Here is a 19,894-nt window from a genome sequence, read left to right as displayed (position 1 = left end):
CTGAAGGTGGAGAAGATGAAGGAGATCATGGTGGACTTCAGGAAGAACCGTCCTAACCACGCTCCACTGCTCATCAACAGCTCAGCTGTAGAGGTGGTCAGCAGCACCAAATTCCTGGGGGTGAACATCACAGACACCCTCACCTGGAATGTAAACACCATCACACTGGTCAAAAGGGCACAGAAGCGCAGAGAGGATCACGGGGGCTCCTCTTCCCTCCATTAAAGACATTTCATCACAGCGCTGTGTGTCCCGAGCCCGTAACATCATCAATGACCCCTCACCCCCCCCCACCATGGACTGTTCTCCCTGCTGCCCTCTGGAAAGAGGCTCCTCAGCATCCACTGCATGTCTAGCAGATTCCAGAACAGTTTCTTCCCCACTGCCATCAGACAGCTGAACTGTTGAAAACGATTCTAAATCAGGTCAAAAAAGTTCTACTTCATTTTTGCACCATATGTATTTTTCATATCAATGTGGTTTGCACCATATTTTTCTCCCACACTGTTTACATTCAATCACTGCTGCACTTTATTGATTGACTTTATTGATCTCACAGTGGAGAAATGTACTTGTTACATCAGCTCAAATAGTCAAAAGAGAAGAAGCAGGTGCCAAAGGAAGAAAAGGTGCATGGATATATCCAGTATATACAGTGCGTCCACAGATGACAGCTTTTTTTTTTATAGCAGGATTTTTATACAGGGTTATTGCACAGGGTGTTTACATGGATATTTATATAGATGGATATCTATTATTTATATATATAGTTATTGCACAGGGTATCAAATAGTAATTGCACATCATACATTGCACAAGTTATTGCCATTGTGGTGTGGCATTGTAGAGTCTGGTGGCAGCAGGAATGAATGACCTGCAGTAGTGCTCATTTCTACAAACAGGATGTAAAAGTCTTTGACTAAAGGAGCTGCTCAGCTCCTCTACAGTCTGAGGCAGAGGGTGGAAGGTGTTCTCCATGATGCATGGAAGCTTGGACAGCACCCTCCTCTCAGCCACTTCCTCCACTGAGTCCAGCCAGTCCAGGTTATTATTGACGTGAACACCCAGGTATTTGAAACTCTCCACAAGTCCTGTCTCTGGATGTTCACGGGGGAGTAAGGTCGGGCTCTTCTCCTGAAGTCGATCACCATCTCTTTGGTCTTACTGGTGTTAAGACACAGGTGTTATTTTCTCACACCAGTCCACAAAGTTCATGATGACTGATCAATACTCCAGCTTGTTCCCTTCAGAAACACAGCCTACCATGGCGAATCATCAGGGAACTTTTGAAGATGGCAGCTGTCTGTGTTGTAGGTGAAGACCGAGGTGTAAAAGATAAAGGGGAACAGAGACAGAACGGTGCCCTGGGGGGGGCACGGTGCTGCAGAATGCCACCTCTGACTGACAGCCATGCAGTTGCACGTACTGAGGGCGTTCATTGAGGTATTTGAGGGTATAGGCAGCAAGATGTCTGTCCACTCCAGCGTCCACCAGCTTCCCCCTCAGCAGCTCTGGTCTGATGGTTTTAAAAGCACTGGAAAAGTCAAACAACATTGGCCTAGTAAACTAGCCCCACCTGCCAGTGGGAAAATCATTTTTGCTTGGGACTGGGTCTAGCCTTGATCAATGCCCCAGGACCTAGAACTAGTGGACCAATCACAACGCAGAGATGTGTTTTGAATTTTTTTATACAAATCGAAGGGGATTTCAGGGCAGGACAACAAAGCTGTGCGATGCTGGAGAAAGCACAACAAGAAAGAAGGCTCGTTTGACTTAGCTTTGGAATCGGTTTTGGAAGGATTAAACTTTTCGTTGAAACGTGAGCAGGAAGAGGCTCTACGCTCAATTCTTTTTTAAAAACGACGTATTCTCCGTTTTACCGACAGGCTGTTTACACTCCCCCACCAGCTTTCTGTTGCGCTTACTATGTTACAGTCAGTTTCGCTCATTGGTCAGAGGGTTGGCTAATAGGCCCAGACATGGGCGCAGAGGTCCAAAGCTGCGTGTTCTCCTCTGGTCATCATGTCAAGATGAAACAGGGGTTCCCAATGTCCAAATGCCATGATCATGGCATATGGCACAATTTATTTCTTCTGCACAGCAGTAACAAACCTGGGTCTGATACTGGACAGTGATTTTAAACATTATGCGCTGTAAATTTGTAATCAAGTTCAGTTTTTAATCATCTAAGGCAACTGACCAAAGCCAAACCATTTATTTCACAGCATCATTTCAAGATTTTAAATTATGCTTCTTTTATGACTCGGTTGGATTATCGTAATCCAACCGAGTATGTTGGACTGAGCCAAGAATCAACTTTAGAAAGAAAACATGAACATATTACTCCTGTTTCAGCCTTCATTGGTTTGGAATTTTTTGAGTATTGATTTAAAAGTTTTATCTTTTACATGGCCTTACCCCTTATCTGTCAAACCTTATTTACATGTCTGTTCCCTCCCGTTCTCTCAGCTCGATCCATCTGTTAATGTTGGTTTTACCCAGAACCAGAATGTTGTGAAGAGAGCAAGTGTTTTTAGTTACTACCCCCAAAATGTGGATTGAGATGCCATTATAGATAAGAGGCAGACTTACCTGCCGTTTTTAGGAAGCTGCGATCTGCATAAGCTCAAAATGTTAGCAGATCGCAGCACTTCAACAAGAAAAAAAAAAAACTATCCGAAAACTTGCAGAGGAAAGCAGTACAGGAAGCTGAGCTCTGCTTAAAGTTCACTGAAGAGGGGAGGGCAGCTGTTCAACAAGAAATAAAAATATATTATTAGAACAAATTAAGAGTATCTCTGTTTTGCCTCAGAAAACAGGGGCAGCTGTTCTTGTTAGGTCAGCAAAAGCAAAGGAAGCCCAACAAGTGCAGGAAACCAGTGAACTCAAGGCTGCTTTGGTCCAAATGGAGAAAGTTTTGGAAGAACAGCGGCAGCAGTGGCAGGAAGAAAAATCCCATCTTATGGCCAACCGACAACAAAGAGATGAGGTGGAGCAGCTGGAAAAGCAGGTGGAGTTACAGAAAGATGAGTTAGAACAGGAGAAAGCCTCTCTGCATCTGAAAGAGCAGGAAAACAACCAATTACATCAGGATGCTGCAGGAAAAGTCTGGACCTGGAAATGAGTCTGCTTGCTGAGAAAGCCAGAACCATGAAGGCTGAGATCTGCTTGCTGAGAAAGAGCAGGAAACCAGTGACTTAAAGGCTGCTTTGCTAAAGATGGAGCAAGATATGAAGCAGCAAACACGGCTCTGGGCCCATGAAAAGTCCTGTCTCCTGAGCAGGGGAACGCTGCTCAGCAGTGTTCAGCAGCAGAACGCTATTAGATATCTGAACGCAGCCAATAAAGACCGTCAGGAGGATCTGCATGGTGAAAGGCAGCAGTGGCAAACAGAGAAGGCCTGCCTTCAAGAGACAGTTGCAAACGCTAAGAAAGCTCTGACAGCTGGAGGAGAAGAAAACATCAACAGAGAGCCTTATGGAGGAGCTCAAAAATCTGCAACAGGAGAATGAAAAGAAAGAAAAGCAAAAAAGAAATCTTTAAGGAAAATAATTATCAAGCTTTTCAAAAGACTGAAGTCAGAAAACAAACCTCTGGCGAACCTCAAGAAACTTCTCCAAACAAAACTTCAAACTGACAAAAAAAATATTTCTCTAATTTCAAAACTTCACTTCTAAACGCTTTAAATGATCCCCCTTCCTCAGTGTTAGCCCATAACCATTAGCCTTAACTTTCATAACTCTTCCTTAACCCTTAACTTCCCAGACCCCTTCACAGAATCCAGTCCATAATATTTAGCCCTTCACCCTCCATAAAACTGTGGTTCCCTTTAAATAAAAAAGCACTGCCTGCATACCAGGGCCTTTTTCTGAGGTAGACTCCTACCTTGGTGTTGATTAGACCCTGGTAAACAGAATGGGGCTGCACCGTGGAACAGTGCTTAGTGCTGTTCCCTTGTAGAAGGAGACCTTTCTGCATGGAGCTGCCAAACTCTCCCGTGCCTGTGTGGGTTCTCTCTGGGTGCTCCGGCCTGCCCACCCTTCCTTTGTCACAGTAAAATGTATTCATATTAAAAAATATATTTATGATAAATACAAAAATGTATTCTTGATTTAAAAAAAAAATTTTTTTAATCCTAAAAACAAATTACAAAAACACATTTACATATACCTCCATTACACATCATCCACACACAGCTTTGTTTTCATGACATATGGGGACATTTCATTGACTTGCATTCATTTTATATGGCCTAAACCAGACCCTTACCCTAACCCTTGCCCTAACAATTAGGTGTACCTAACCTACTATTAAGATGTACCTAACCCTGACCTAAACTGAATTCACACCTTAGTCCTAAACCTAACCCCAACTCAAAGAACAGAACTTTACCATATAGGGACCAGTTGAATGTCCCCATTAAGTCCTCGCATGTAGGATATTTTTCAAAATACTTCCCTCCCATTGTAGGTAAAACAAGACCCCCTTGTTTCTTGTTTCCGTAGTTGAATTTAGGAATATTTTCTCAGATAATGCAGAGATAATGTGTCTGCTTGTTCTTTTGAATCTCTAGAAAAGTTTAGTCAATCACAGTGTTTTCTTCGGCGACGTTCACACAGCAGCCTGAAGTGACACAGATCCCATTTTTTTTTTTTTGCCGACTTGCGACCTGTGTGGGACTGGATACAAGCAGCTGAAATTATTTTTCTTCCTAGAGTAACAGATTACATAAACAATCAGGTTTCCTGAGGCTCTAAAGGAAAAGTTGGAGCAAAAACCAATCTTCTTAGTTATACTATAAAAAAAACATGACATCATATCTGCCAGAAACAGTTTAATAAACATTTCAGTTCTACTATAGCTGTCATATATGAACAAAAACTTGAGGAAATTAAACAAAAGAAGGAATGAACAGTTTGACCTGTTGGTGAAGTTAACGTGCGAACATTAGAACTGTGGAGCTACTGCTCAGCCTTCTCCAGAGCCGTTCCTGTGACCAGCAGCAGGTTGCAGGCCATGAACTGGACATTAAGGACGTTGCTGGTGTTTCCCACGTACAGCCCCACCAGCTCACTGGACGAGCCGTCGGCAGGCGTCCCGCCGTGGCTGTTCCGGATATCCCACACCCGGACAGAGTTGTCTATAGAGGAGGACACCACCAAGCTGCTGTCGGGGCTGAAGGACAGGCTGGTGATGCTGTCCGTGTGTCCTCGCAGGTCTTTGAACAAAGTCCCTGCTGCCAGGTCCCAGAGCTTCACGCGCTGGTCCTCTCCAGCGGAGGCCAGGTACTTCCCGTTGGGTGAGAAGGCGAGCGACAGCACGGTGCCGCGGTGGCCCGTGAAGAGCCGGACCGACTGCCCCTGCTGGGTGCTCCACAGCCGGACCGTCTTGTCTGTGGAACCGGTAGCCAGGTAGTTGGAGTTGGGGTGGAACTTGACGCAGTCGACGTCGGAGAGGTGCCCCACGTAGAGCCTCAGCGGGTAGGTGCGGGAGAACGTCCAGAGGCGGGCGGTGCGGTCATGAGAGCCGCTGGCGAAATAAAGGCTGCAGGGGCTGACGTCCACGTCCCACACCGGGTAGGCGTGGCCCTGGTACAGCGCCGTGTTGGTGAAGCTGCCCAGGTCCCAGTATCGGATGGTGGTGTCCTCTGAGCAGGAGAGCAGGCCGGAGCTGTCAGTCAGGAAGGCAGTGCGATACACGGGGCCACTGTGACCACGAAGCATTTTAATCTCACTGCCGCAGCCTTCCTCCTCGTCCCCCTGGAGCAAAGAGAGACAAAAACAACTTTAATGCACCTCCTAGTGCGAACCAGTCCATCTGACCAATGGGAACAAGAGCTGGCTTAACTCTGCGTCCCACTGCTTAAGGGCTGGTTATCCTCCCACTGCAGTGTGTCACACTGAGCTTGATGCAGACATCTTTTATTTATACTCAATATTGAAGCGTGGGCTGTGCTATGTTTATTCCACGACACAACGCAAAAGGGGATAATGGCGGTGAGGTAGTGGGGGCAAGATTGTGCGACAACGGAGGGACATGATGGCAAAAAGGAGCGGGGATCCAGGTGGAAAAAGGGTCCCAGCGCTCTCGCACACCTCACTCTTTACCTGGTCTAACTTCACGAGTCGTTTTCCCACAATGGCGGTCATACAAATAAAGAAAGCCGGTAAGGTAGAAAACAGGAAATACAGATAGTGTAGAGTGGATGTAGATTTGACCAATCAGAGGCCTCCTGTCTGCGGTCACCTACAATTTGGGAGAGGTGCAGCAGAGTGTCTGCGGAAGGGGCGGGGACATCTCTGCGTTCACCACGACACACACGCAGACGACCTGGTTTCGAAGTGTAAATCAGTCTTTAGACCCAGAGAGGCCAGGAGCCTCTGGGCATTTCTCAATCTGTGTACTTGTGCGTTCTCGTGTCCTTGTGAAAAATCCTCACCCTCAGCCCTAGTACTGCTCCAATTCACAATAACAGCAGACCGAGAACGGAAAAAGTCCATGGATGTTGTCCCAGCATGCACTGCGTCAGCAGCTTTCAATGGAGCGCTCCATTGAGTACGTTTTATGATAATTTGAGGTGAGAATATAATCATTTAAAGCGTCACTATATGGTCCATTTACCTTTTTAGTGCGTAATTTAAAAACTAATTTCCGAAGTTGAGAGGCCCGTGGCAACCAGCGGAGCAACCAGTCTGAGTCTGAGCACCTCTGTAAACATTAGCTTTAAAAAAAAAAAAAAACTGAGAAACAAAGATAACTATCAGGTCCTACATCACATGTTTTCATCCCAAGTTATCCTCCTGCATCTCCCTCTTCCCTATGATGAGGAGCCTGTTAATCCCACAGCATAACACCACCACCACCTGTTCCTCTGTGGAGCTAATCTGCTCGGGGTTAGATTTGGGACTTTTTCCTCATCAGAGCTGTCAGAGTTAATTAAATTATACATTTTCAGGTCATTTTACTCAACATTTCGTTTTTTTCCTTTGATAAAATCCTATTAACATGCGTTTGTGTAAAAGAAACTAGATCCTTAAATTATTTCCCAAGTTTAATGGATTAAACTCTGACCTCTTCCTCTCTCACGTCGCAGGCCAGGTGGATGCAGGAGACGTCGGCCTGGTGCGGTCTGGCCTTCAGCTTCCTGGCCCGGAGGCTCCACAGCTTCACGGCGGAGCTGTCGAAGCCGGCGGCCAGCAGCCGGCTGTCCGGAGAAACCTCTGCGGCGTTCAGCATCTGCTCTGTGTGGTGGAAGGCGTAGAAGCAGATGGTGGTGAGGGAGGGCGGGCCTTCCCGGACCTTCTTTATGCAGTCCTGCAGCGCCAGCAGCGCCACCTCATTCTGCGGGATCCCTGCAGGGACCTCCACCCCTTCCCCGCCCTCTGCTCCGCCCAGCCAGGAGGACGACACCAAGATGGGCGTGGCCATGGAGCCTCCGGCGGCTCCGTACAGCTGGTACTCTGTTCTTCTGGAGGCGGTGACCTCCACCTGGAGATGGGTGCTGAGGACCCTGCAGAGGGCGCTGTTGTCGTCGCTCTGCAGGTAGCGCAGCAGGTAGCTGTACGCCGGCTCCGTCAGGTGCACCACATACTTGTGCTCCAGAAAGGACCTCAGCTTGGGGTTGGCTGCGACATCCTGCGCAGCCACAACGTGACGGAGCTGCTCTACCACCAACCGCTGCTCTACGTCGTGAAGAAACGAGTCATGAAAACGGACGTAAAAACCATCTACTGCCCCCTTCAGGCCACAGTGCACCATGTCAAGGTGAAGATAAACGAAGAGGGGATACAGGAGGCTGCTGACCTCTTGGGCGTAGGAGATTTCTGCTTCTGCTCATAAGAACAAAGAAAAGAGTTTTAGTGTTTGCGACAAAAAACAGAACCTCTGATCCTAAAGATGCAGAAATAAAAGAAGGGAGGGGCGGTACCTGAGAGAAAGGAGCGCAGCCTGGAGAACTGGATCTCGTACTGCTGGGGGTCCGCCTGGCAGGGAGCAGCAGAGACCACATTGGTACAGCCGGACTCCGTCTGCACTGCTCACAGAGAGGAAGAGGTAGAAAAGGCTTCAGTTTCTCCAGCGGGGATTTTAAAAGCAGCCATAGAAAGGTGCTGACCTGTCAGGCCGGCTGCCAACTCCTCTGTGGACTGGAAGAGCTTGGCTCCTTTCAGGGAGCCGTCAGTGTCCACATACTGCCTCCTCTTCAGGTACTGAGCCACAGCATTCTGGATCTGCTCAGCCCGAACCCGTTTCATGACCTGACCAGAACAAACCGATCAGAACCGCACAGAAACCAACAAAAAAAAAGGCTGATCAACCCAACCGTAGACAACGATCAGATTCCTGAACCGACAGAGCAAAACAAAAAATAAATAAAATACTGAAGAAAAAAAGGAAACTGGTTTTAAGGTTGGAAAGAGTTCATGTCTGCAGGGCAGCTTGGTGGTTTGGAAAGTTCATGATCATTCCTGGAGACGTTTATAATCACAAAAATAAAAGCAGGGAGGAGATTAAAAAATAAATAAAAAAACAGGAAAGTTTACCATCAGAAAATCATCAGAGGCGGTAAAAAGGTTCAACTAGAATATCATCCAGAAGGCCTGCGACTGTTCTTTGATTAATAATAATAATAATGTGACGACATTTTAGGCTGAAATGTCCAAATAAAATACAACTAAAGTTACAGAGTAGAAACAGGTGGAAACAGGTTAGGGAACATAGAAACACTGCAGCATGTCTGCCAACAAAGACAAGAAGCATCTATTCGGTTATCTTGTTTTCCCTGATCCTTCACTGAATCCCTGAGGTTTTTCTGATGAATCTTACGGTTTCATTGATGATTTTCAATGCCTAAACTCTATGGGCTCATCCACCTTAACTCCTCTGAATCCAGAACCATGAGGTCCACCTTAAACCAGAGCTACGTTCAGACCACAAGCAGCAGAAGCAGCTGGTTTACATGCTCAGTGAATGGTTGATGTACATCAAGGCGTAGCATTAGGTCCTGCAGCACGTCTGAGCAGCAGGAGCAACGCGTCATGAGGTTCTGAACATCTGAGGCGCTTTAGAAGCAGCAGATGCTGGAGTTGGAAAAATTTTTGCTGCTGGACCCGCCACATCAACCAATCAGAGAAGCTGATCTGGGAGCTGGCAGGGAGACAGACACAGCACTGCTGATGCAGAGAGCTATGATGACTTGGCTCAGGTGGACTTTCTCACTTCAAAACTTATTCAAACGAAATTAAAGCGACAGTATTTACAGTTTAATTGAGCCATCTTCATGTCAGGTATTTGATTTAGAAATAATATTCGCGGGATTTCATCCTTTCATACTGTTATTTTCTCCAGTCCTGGACATTATTTTGCCAGAATTTATACTGTTTAAAGGTTAGCATCTTAATTAGCATGCTAATCACCCATCATCGTGCATTCTGATATGCACTCCTGCATAAAATAAACATATACAGCGTATTTATTCTTGCAGTAAATGACTGCAAACCCTGTCAGGTTCACCGGCTGTGGCTGGATAGCAGAAGGGGCTAATAGAGCTAGCATCGGGGCCTAACGGTCCCAGGAGTCAGGAGGAAACATCAAACTGTGGATCATTGCCACAAGCAAACAGATACTCACTGCATGTTGTGTCGCTCTCGCTGCCTTCAGATCATCTAAGTGAAACTGAGCAGTTCAATCCAGGCTTTGGCTGAAGGAGCTCCGCTGCCTTTCATTGCCGCGCCATCATGGATTTCTTCTTTTAATCTGTTGAACAGGCACTGAGCGGCCGGCCTGGCTTTCAAGGAACACTACTGCCACCTGCTGTTCTGGGGTGGAAATAAACCTATCCAATTGGTCACACTTCTTCTTCTTGTGAGGTTTTATGGCAGTTGGCAAACTAGTTAAAACTGCATTATTTATATATATATATATATATATATATATATATATATATATATATATATATATATATATATATATATATATATATATATATATATATATATATATATATATATATATATATATATATATATACAGACTCTATATGATATTTATTTTAATAATACATAGTCATTTATTCTATTTATTTAACAGTTATATGGAACATCTATTCTATGCTACTTTATTTCTTGGTCAGTCTATACCTAAATTTTTTTTTTTCGTAGAGGAAAAAATTATCCAATGTTTTTTTTTTTTTTTGTGGAACTAATTCCATCTAAAAGATTTCTCATGTATTGTAATGTAGAGGTTTGCTGACCTGCCACGACATTAATAATCCTTTATCCCATTGCTGGTGTGAGACTGATGACTACTTATATTGCATCAATATTTGTGTTTTCGATGTTATAGTTATAAACATTTTGATGTGTTTGGTTTTATTATTGTTAAATTGGTCGTCGTGAAATAAATAACAAACTAGTTTCTCTTTTTGAAACCTGAAATAAGAAGTTATGATTTTTTAAAGGGAGGCGTTTAGGGAGCTGCGTCCTTCCACCGCCACCAGAGGGCGCTCCGGCATCAACTGCCTCTCTGTTCTGGTCACGTGGTTTCTACACGGTGACGTTGAATCGGCGCGACTGAGCCGCGCGGTGTTTGGAGACAGTTGGAGCGGCTGTTTTCTGTGTGGGCCTGTAGACATTCAGGGTTTTCTTAGTTTTATTTTAAAGTGTTGAAGCTCCAGAAGGCAGACATGTTCAGCCCCCGCAGCACCCCGGCGGGCTCCGGCCGCAGGCAGCAGAGCAGAACCCCGGGGAGGAAGAACGTCTCCGGGGCGGCAGGGCTGCTCTTCTCCCCCCGTAGGACTCCAGTGTCTACAAGGTGAGTGGATGGATGGAGGATAATCACCGTGGATCATCTACAGCTTCTGTTTCCCAGACTATGGTTGCCATGGAAACACTCTGTCCAGCTGTCTGCTAATTTATCATTATTAATTCTGACTGATGGTGTTTAGGATCATCAAGCAGCTGTAGGTTAAATTCAGTCAGTCCATACCAGCTAAACCAGGGTTCAGTTAGATCTTTCCGTAAAAATTCAAAAAATATCCACTGGACTTGGTTTACAAGATTTGAAGACGTTTCGCCACCTCTCCAGGAAGCTTTCTCAATTCAAATGTCAGGAGGTTCAGTTAGATCATGTTTACTCCCTTTGCTCCTCTGACATTTAGGAAATCATTCCCAGATGACCATGCTTCCTCCACCGTGCTTTCGATCTAAGTCGTTTGATCCAAAGAACCTCCAATGGGGAGCAGGTTCTCCTGTGTCTAATCATCTGACACATCAGGCCTCTCTCTTTAAGACTAAACACCTGGATAGTTTCACAGCCCTACACCTGCTGCTCTCTCATCATATTTTATATCAGAAGATCATGTGTTCTGCTGTAAAGTCATGGCAAAAGGTTTGAGGTCTAATATAAGACCATTGTTGAGTCATCAGAGCTCATCCATCTCTGGGTTGTCTGACTCCTCCACCATGATGAGGGCTGAGCCTCCATCCATCCATCCAGGTCTGAGGTCAGCTGACATAGAGTCTGATCTCTCCTCTCCAGGTCGACGCCTTCTCGAGTCCAGAACGCCGCAGCAGCAGAGACGGTTTTCTACGACGTGCAGACGTTTGGCTCGTCGCTGCCGGTCAAAGTGATGGAGGCTCTGACCCTGGCTGATGGTGAGGGAAACTGATGGGGAGCAGAAATGATCTCCTCCACCACTTACACGTACTTCTCAACTATAGCTGTATATAATCAGCGAATCTTTTATCTGCTATTATCTGTCATTTATCCTTTATTCTAGATTATAGCCCCAATTATATATATATATTATACAGGCCAAAAGTTTGGACACACCTTCTCATTCAAAGACTTTTCTTTATTTTCAAGAAAATTAAAGATTCACACTGAAGGCATCAAAACTATGAATTAACTCATGTGGAATTATATGCTTAACTGAAAAATGTGAAACAGTTGAAAACATGTCTTATATTTTAGGTCCTTCAGAAAGTAGCCTCCTTTTGCTTTGATCACTGCTTCACACGCTCTTGGCTTTCTCTTGATGAGCTTCCAGAGGCCGTAACCTGAAATGGTTTTCACTTCACAGGTGTCCCCTGTCAGGTTTAATAAGTGGGATTCTTGCCTTATAAATGGAGTTGGGACCATCAGTTGTGTTGTGTAGAAGTCAGGTGGATACACACCTGATAGTCCTACTGAATACACTGTTAGAAGTTGGATTATGGCAAGAAAAAAGCAGCTAAGTAAAGAAAAACCAGCGGCCACCATTACTTTAAGAAATGAAGGTCAGTCAGTCTGAAAAATTGGCAAAACTTTGAAAGTGTCCCCAATAGCGGTCGCAAAAACCACCAAGTGCTACAAAGAAACGGACTGACATGAGGACCGCCCCAGGAAAGGAAGAACAAGAGTCGCCTCTGCTGTGGAGAAGTTCATCCGAGTCACCAGCCTCAGAAATCACAGGTTAACAGCAGCTCAGATTAGAGAGAGGGTCAATGCCACAGAGTTCTAGCAGCAGACACATCTCTAGAAGAACTGTTAAGAGGAGGCTCTGTGCATCAGGCCTTTTATGGCAGAATAGCTGCTAGGAAACGGCTGCTAAGGACAGGCACCAATCAGGGGAGATTTGCTTGGGCTAAAGAACACAAGGAGTGGACATTAGACCAGTGGAAATCTGAGCTTTGGTCTGATGAGTCCAGATTGGAGATCTTTTGTTCCAACCATTGTGTCTTTGTGCGACGCAGAAAAGGTGAAACAATGGACTCTACATGCTGGTTCCCTCCGTGAAGCATGGAGGAGGAGGTGTGATGATGTGGGGGTGCTTTGCTGGTGACACTGTTGGGGATTTATTTAAAACTGAAGGCATACTGCACCAGCATGGCTACCACAGCATCTTTCAGTGGCATGCTGATCCATCCGGTTTGCATTTAGTTGGACCAACATTTGTTTTTCAACAGGACAATGACCCCAAACACACCTCCAGGCTGTGTAAGGGGCTGGTTATCCTCCCACAGCAGTGTGTCGCAGTGAGCTTGTCGCAGGTATGATGCAGACATTTTTGATCTATGCCCAATATTGAAGCGTGGTCTGCGCTATGTTATTCCACGCAACAACGCAAGAGGGAAAATCAGGAACTAGCTGTGGGTCTACAGGTGCTGGTCATAAAATTAGAATATCATGAAAAAGTAGATTGATTTCAGTAATTCCATTTAAAAAGTGAAACTTGTATATTATATTCATACATTACATACAAACTCATATATTTCAGATGTTTATTTTGTTTAATTTTGATGATTACAAATGACAACAAATGAAAATCTCAAATTTATCATATCAGAAAATTAGAATATTACTGAAGACCAATAAAAACAAAGGATTTATAGAAATGTTGGCCAACTGAAAAGTATGAACATGAAAAGTATGAGCATGTACAGCACTCAGTATTTAGTTGGGCCTCCTTTGGCCTGTATTACTGCAGCAATGCGGCGTGGCATGGAGTCGATCAGTCTGTGGCACTGCTCAGGTGTTATGATAGCCCAGGTTGCTCTAATAGTGGCTTTTAGCTCTTCTGAATTGTTGGGTCTGGTGTATTGCATCTTCTTCTTCACAATACCCCATAGATTTTCTATGGGGTTAAGGTCAGGAGAGTTTGCTGGCCAATTAAGAACAGGGATACCATGGTCCTTCAACCAGGTACTGGTAGCTTTGGCACTGTGTGCAGGTGCCAAGTCCTGTTGGAAAATGAAATCTGCATCTCCAAAAAGTTGGTCAGCTGCAGGAAGCATGAAGTGCTCTAAAACTTCCTGGTATGTGGCTGCGTTGACCCTGGACCTCAGAAAACACAATGGACCAACACCAGCAGATGACATGGCACCCCAAACCATCACTGACTGTGGAAACTTTACACTGGACTTCAAGCAACGTGGATGAAGTGCCTCTCTTCTTTTCCTCCAGACTCTGGGACCTTGATTTCCAAAGGAAATGCAAAATTTACTTTCATCAGAGAACATGACTTTGGACCACTCACCAGCAGTCCAGTCCTGTTTCTCTTTAGCCCAGGCAAGACGCTTCTGACGCTGTCTGTGGTTCAAGAGTGGCTTGACACAAGGAATGCGACAGCAGAAACCCATGTCTTTCATACGTCTGTGTGTGGTGGTTCTTGAAGCACTCACTCCAGCTGCAGTCCACTCTTTGTGAATCTCCCCCACATTTTTGAAGGGGTTTTGTTTCACAATCCTCTCCAGGGTGCGGTTATCTCTCTTGCTTGTACACTTTTTTCGACCACATCTTTTCCTTCCCTTCGCCTCTCTATTAATGTGCTTGGACACTGAGCTCTGTGAACAGCCAGCCTCTTTAGCGATGACCTTTTGTGTCTTGCCCTCCTTGTGCAAGGTGTCGATGGTCGTCTTTTGGACAACTGTCAAGTCAGCAGTCTTCCCCATGATTGTGTAGCCTATAGAACTAGACTGAAAGACCATTTAAAGGCTTTTGCAGGTGGTTTGAGTTAATTAGCTGATTAGAGTGTGGCACCAGGGGCCATCAATTTTGAACCTTTTCACAATATTCTAATTTTCTGATATGATGAATTTGAGATTTTCATTTGTTGTCATTTGTAATCATCAAAATTAAACAAAATAAACATCTGAAATATATGAGTTTGTATGTAATGTATGAATATAATATACAAGTTTCACTTTTTAAATGGAATTACTGAAATCAATCTACTTTTTCATGATATTCTAATTTTATGACCAGCACCTGTAGATATGGCCGGGGCGGTGAGGAAGTGGGGGCAAGTTTGTGCGACAACGGAGGGACATGAGGGCGAAAAGAGCGGGGATCCAGGTGGAAACAGGATGCCAGCGTTCTCACACACCTCTCTCTTCTAGCTGCTCCATCTCCACATGTTGTTTTCCACAATGGCGGTCACACAAACAAAACAAGCTGGTAAGGAACCAAACAGGACATGCATAGTGTAGAGCGGATGTAGATTTGACCAATCAGAGGCCTCCTCTCTGCGGTCACCTACAATTTGGGAGAGGTGCAGCAGAGCGTCTTTGGAAGGGGCGGAGACGTCTCTGCGTTCACAGCGACACACACGTAGACGACCTAGTTCCAACCTCTAAATCAGCCTTAAGGGCTATTTGATCTAGAAGGAGAGTGATGATGCTGCTCCAGATGACCTGGACTCCACAATAACCAGACCTGAACCCAATCCACATGGTTTGATGTAAGCTGGACCACAGAGTGAACGCAAAAGGACCAACAAGGGCTAAGCATCTCTGATAACTCCTTCAAGACTGTTGGAAAACCGTTTCAGGTGACGACCTCTGGAAGCTCATCAAGAGAACGCCAAGAGCGTGAGAAGTTTTAATGCCTTCAGTCTAAATCTTCAACTTTCATAGTCATGAAAATAAAGAAAACTCTTTGAATGAGAAGGTGTGTCCAAACGTTTGGTCTGTCCTGTATATATAATCCATATCCTAACTTTCTTGTATAATCTGTATATAGCTTCCATATTTAATTATTTTATACACAAGGTACACATTTAAATAAATATTTACATCCTGTCTAGCACTTCTGGATAGATGCAAACTATGCTTTTTACTTGTGGTAATTTAATTAGAATAGAGTTGAATTCTATTCTATTTTCTCAGTTGTTAGTTGATGATGAACCATTCAAACAAATCTGATGATGATTGACTTTTAACAACACTTTATTTACACAATTTGAACAAAAGAATCAATTATTGACGTAAAACAAGTGTCAGCTAAACATCATTAAATAAGGAGCTTGTTATATAGTTGTCCTACATAAAGGACAGCATATAAAACGTTAAAACCCCACAGTTGAATAAAATCCTCCATGTTCTGAGTGACTCTGTGGAAATGAAACTCCAGCCTTATTCTGTCTTTAATGTTGCACAGAGCCACGGCATCAAGGTGAGCTCCTTCCTGCAGTCTGTCTCTACGGCAGAGATGGCAAAAGTACTCACTTTCCGTACTTGAGTAAAAGTACAGATACTTGTGTTAAAAAATACTCTGGTAAAAGTGGAAGTACTGATTAAACTTCTTTACTCAAGTAAAAGTAACAAAGTACAGGCTTGTAAATTTACTTAAAGTATAAAAGTAAAAGTAGAAACCACTTTTTTCATGCCGTTGCCTACATTTTAAATGGATGTCTGCCAATAGGACTAGATCTCCGTTGTGTTCATTTTCAATCATCTCGTCGTCCATGCTACTATGCTAACGCCACCGCCACCAAGCTGCAATGATTTGCCGTGAATGAATACCGCCGAATCTGTCGATTCATCTTGTAGTGGTGCGTCAAATGCAACGTAGATTCCCATCCAATTAGATTGAATTTGGTATTGATGACTTGAAAAATAATAACGGTAACTCCATTGAAATTATTCAAAACTAAAGTAACGAGCCAATTTTTTAAAATGTAAGGAGTAGAAAGTACAGATATTTGTGTAAAAATGTAAGGAGTAGAAGTAAAAAGTCGCAATAAAAATAAGTAGTAAAGTAAAGTAAAAATTTCAGAAAAATCTACTTGAGTACAGTAACGAAGTATTTGTACTTCGTTACTTCCCATCTCTGCTCTACGGGACAATAAACGCTTCACTGATTAAAACATTTAAAATTTGGGCCTTTGGCTTATTTTTCCTATTCTGGCAAACTCCTCCTATAAAAACAGCGTTTGTTCAAACCGTCCCAAAAGACTAAAAACACTAATTAAAAGGTTAAGAATTGTTTTCAGTCTTGTGCTTTCCATAAAAACATGGAACATTTTCAGACAGACCGCAGAAAGGACACTCGTTTAAAACACCCCGATTAATAACGGATAGAAATGAGTTTGTGGCGATGGCGCCGTGTAAAATCCTCCATTGGAGATCAGCGGTTCGTTTTTTTAATAAAGTCCTGCACCGGGCGGCTTTCTGTCCAGATGCAGACCAGCAGTTTTTTAAGATGTCTTTGGTTTATTGCTTCGGTGCAGCTGTGGTGAAGCTTTTCTGCTCCATATTCATTCACACACCAAAACAATCCAGATTTTCAGTTCTGATGGTTTAATAAACGGAGGATGTCATAAACTTTCTCAGCGTCGGGAGAAAACGGCTGATTGGTGCCTCTGTGCTGCTGATTGTCTTCTGTTGTTTGGACCTTGTAGCGGATGAACAGATCTCAGTGAAGGTGAATGAGAGCGGCTGGGCCTGGATGGTTTGTGGAGAGAAGCTGATCATCTGGAAGATCTGCCAGACGGCCGTAGCCAAGGTAACGACTGATTACCAGGTAAAGAAGGTCTTCTCGTTCAGAGGCCGATGAAAACACCCAAACTGTCCGACTGTTCCTCCTGCAGCTGTCAGTTTGCAAAGAGCTGCAGCTGCCCAGCAGTGACTACACCTTCTCAGCCGATCTGGTGGCCCTGACCTCCACCACACCTCTCAAGATGGCCGCCGTTCAGTCCGTCTCCGTCCTGGCCGTGGCCGCAGAAGGAACGGCTCGCTTCTGGCCGAGCCTGGCGCATGAGGGCACCTACAGCGAGTCGGACGTGAACCTGGGGGACCTCTGTACCTTTGTGGTTGCAGTCAGAGTCAGTATATCGCCTACTAGTCTTTTCTGCTGCCGCTGTTGATCCTGGAGCTGATGCCTGTCCGTTTCTTCTTCTGCTGCTGTCTTGGTTTTCCCGTCTTTCTCAGGGTGGAAGCTTCGTCTTATCGTCTGTGAGGAACCAGCTGCTGAGGGCGGCTCCAGACTCTTCAGGGAAGCTGCAGCATCGGGCTCTGCAGCAGGGCCAGGGGATGCTGTCTGGGATCGGACGCCGTGTTTCCAGTCTGTTCGGCATCCTCTCCCCTCCAGCTAACGACATGGTGAGGCCATTTTATTGAGCTGGAGGAAAACGATGTTTATAAAACCTGGAGGCTTGTTGTCATGGTAACCTCAGAGGGGTCACTATATTTGTGAATAAAAACCCTCCTGCTTTTTATTCACAAACATGGAAGCTAATTAGAACGTTTCTGCCAAACCATGCATCTACAAAGGACAGATAACCCCACAGCATGGTGCTGCCACCACCATGCTTCAGTGTTTACTTTGGCAGGAAGTAGCTGTTGGCCTTTTTTTACTAGCGTAAATGAAAATAAGAAAGGATTAACTCATATGTTGCAAACCAGCAGCTTCATTAGCTGAAAGCTGCAGAAATGTTTTGAACACTTTCAGGTCTTTAAGGACTCTCCTTGTTCCCACAGCTCCACAGTGTGCTGTGGGTGGAGGGAACCAGCTGCCTGTACTCTCTGACCAGTTCCACTGTGAGCAAATGGGAGGTGGACGACAGCGCAGAGCACCAGGTCTTCAGCTGGGACACCAGGAGAGCTCTGACTGAGAGCATCGTGGATTCAATCTGGGTCAGTATGAAGGAAACTGAAACCAAGCTTGTTTTTGTTGCTGCAGATCAGTCAGCATTTATAGCCTGATGGGACTCTGAGTTTCCAACCGTCTCATGCTGCACCTACCTGAATGTTTCCTTCAGTTGTTAGGATTTATAAAGCTCCCCGTTTTGATCTGATTCATCAGAAGTCGCTTTATTTTCTGAAGTCTTAAAGGAGAAGTTCGGTTTTTTACACTTTAAGTCCATTTTCTGTAGTGTCCAGGATGAAATGGAATGATCGACACCAAAATTTTGACAATTGGTCCTGTCTCTGCTTTTTGGCTCATTTAGAATCCACCCCTGGCTGCTTTAGAATGGCTTCCATAGAGCATGTCCGATAATGTCCTTAAAACAACCTTAAACGTTCTTTTTTTAAAATATGCTACTCACCGGGTCGTCAGCGCTGTTCAATGACGTTCCAAAAAAAGTTTCGTAAAGAAAAAACGTTCCTGTAGTGTTTTATTTAGCATTTTGTAAATCCCATTGAGTTCTGTTGGAATAGTCAATATTCCCCTGCCACCGGAAACGGAAATGGGGCCTGTTTACACAGTTGTAGTCTTTTCGCTTCACTCTGTGTACTCCGACGTCTCTGTTAAACACTTTAAAAAACTCTGAAAATGGAATACGAAAGGTGGATTCTTGATTCTCGACGTCGGAGTACACAGAGTGAAGCGAAAAGACTACAACTGTGTAAACAGGCCCCATTTCCGTTTCCGGTGGCAGCGGAATATTGACTATTCCAACAGAACTCAATGGGATTTACAAAATGCTAAATAAAACACTACAGGAACGTTTTTTCTTTACGAAACTTTTTTTGGAACGTCATTGAACAGCGCTGACGACCCGGTGAGTAGCATATTTTAAAAAAAGAACGTTTAAGGTTGTTTTAAGGACATTATCCGACATGCACTATGGAAGCCATTCTGAAGCAGCCAGGGGGGGATTCTAAATGAGCCAAAAAGCAGAGACAGGACCAATTGTCAAAACTTTTGATGTCGATCATTCGATTTCATCCTGGACACTACAGAAAATGGGCTTAAAGTGTAAAAAACCGAACTTCTCCTTTAAGTTGTTTTGTAAAAGTCTTTCTTTTTTCTACCTTTTTAGCATATAGAACAGCACTGGGTCTGTTTTCATTCCCAACTCAGATCTGAGCTCCCTGCAGTAGTTGCATATATTGGACTAATATTTACTGTTTTCCTTTATTGTCACAAGTCAGAGTTTGTCCCGATAGAGACCGAAGCTTTATCTTTGCACTCCTGCATAGAGTCTGTGATGAGGTTTGAGGGTCATTCTAGGCTGTGGTCACCTTGAAAACCTGTAGGACTGTCGCCCTGCAGGACCGACTTTGGACATGCCTGCTATAGAGGCATCTTAATAAATAAGACCAGTAGAGCAGATAAACAGTTCAGTCTCTGCAGGTTTTTTCAGCTCTGTGGTCCTCCATGGCACTGTTGCTAGGAGACAGAATTTACACTG

General features: G+C 44.4%; 2 protein-coding genes across 3 annotated transcripts in view; one reads left to right on the top strand and one right to left on the bottom strand.

Annotated features, from left to right (window-relative positions):
- Window positions 1-4,819: 4,819 nt before the first annotated feature.
- On the bottom strand, window positions 4,820-9,775 carry taf5l (TAF5-like RNA polymerase II, p300/CBP-associated factor (PCAF)-associated factor). The gene is made up of 5 exons (XM_038304861.1): window positions 9,628-9,775; window positions 8,114-8,255; window positions 7,928-8,032; window positions 7,072-7,829; window positions 4,820-5,759 (listed from the first exon to the last, which is right to left on the bottom strand). Exons 2-5 carry the CDS (start codon window positions 8,250-8,252, stop codon window positions 4,962-4,964), a joined length of 1,800 nt encoding a protein of 599 aa, XP_038160789.1. The 5' UTR covers window positions 8,253-8,255; window positions 9,628-9,775; the 3' UTR covers window positions 4,820-4,961.
- A 778-nt stretch (window positions 9,776-10,553) lies between these two features.
- The window catches only part of nup133 (nucleoporin 133), a 29,686-nt gene continuing 20,345 nt past the window's right edge, over window positions 10,554-19,894 (top strand). For both annotated transcript variants that reach the window (XM_038304860.1, XM_038304859.1), the window contains exons 1-6: window positions 10,554-10,809; window positions 11,536-11,651; window positions 17,159-17,262; window positions 17,348-17,581; window positions 17,688-17,858; window positions 18,237-18,392. In XM_038304860.1, the coding sequence (XP_038160788.1) occupies window positions 10,682-10,809; window positions 11,536-11,651; window positions 17,159-17,262; window positions 17,348-17,581; window positions 17,688-17,858; window positions 18,237-18,392 (909 nt within the window). In that variant the 5' untranslated portion in view covers window positions 10,554-10,681. The remainder of the gene's footprint in view (window positions 10,810-11,535; window positions 11,652-17,158; window positions 17,263-17,347; window positions 17,582-17,687; window positions 17,859-18,236; window positions 18,393-19,894) is intronic.

This window comes from Cyprinodon tularosa, unplaced genomic scaffold, assembly GCF_016077235.1.
Source record: "Cyprinodon tularosa strain WSP-4 unplaced genomic scaffold, ASM1607723v1 ctg544, whole genome shotgun sequence".
NCBI classification, from domain to species: Eukaryota; Metazoa; Chordata; class Actinopteri; order Cyprinodontiformes; family Cyprinodontidae; genus Cyprinodon; species Cyprinodon tularosa.
The sequence above is the reverse complement of the archived record's forward strand: the minus strand, read 5'-3'. Positions and strand labels throughout refer to the sequence as shown.

Bases quoted from the DNA above. Each gene is read 5' to 3' on its own strand.
- taf5l (XM_038304861.1), bottom strand. From the start codon at position 8,252: ATGAAACGGGTTCGGGCTGAGCAGATCCAGAATGCTGTGGCTCAGTAC. The intron at 8,033-8,113 runs GTCAGCACCTTT...CTCTGTGAGCAG, and splicing joins GTTGGCAGCCGGCCTGACAG to TGCAGACGGAGTCCGGCTGT. The intron at 5,760-7,071 runs GTCAGAGTTTAA...TCTTTGCTCCAG, and splicing joins GCGACGTGAGAGAGGAAGAG to GGGGACGAGGAGGAAGGCTG.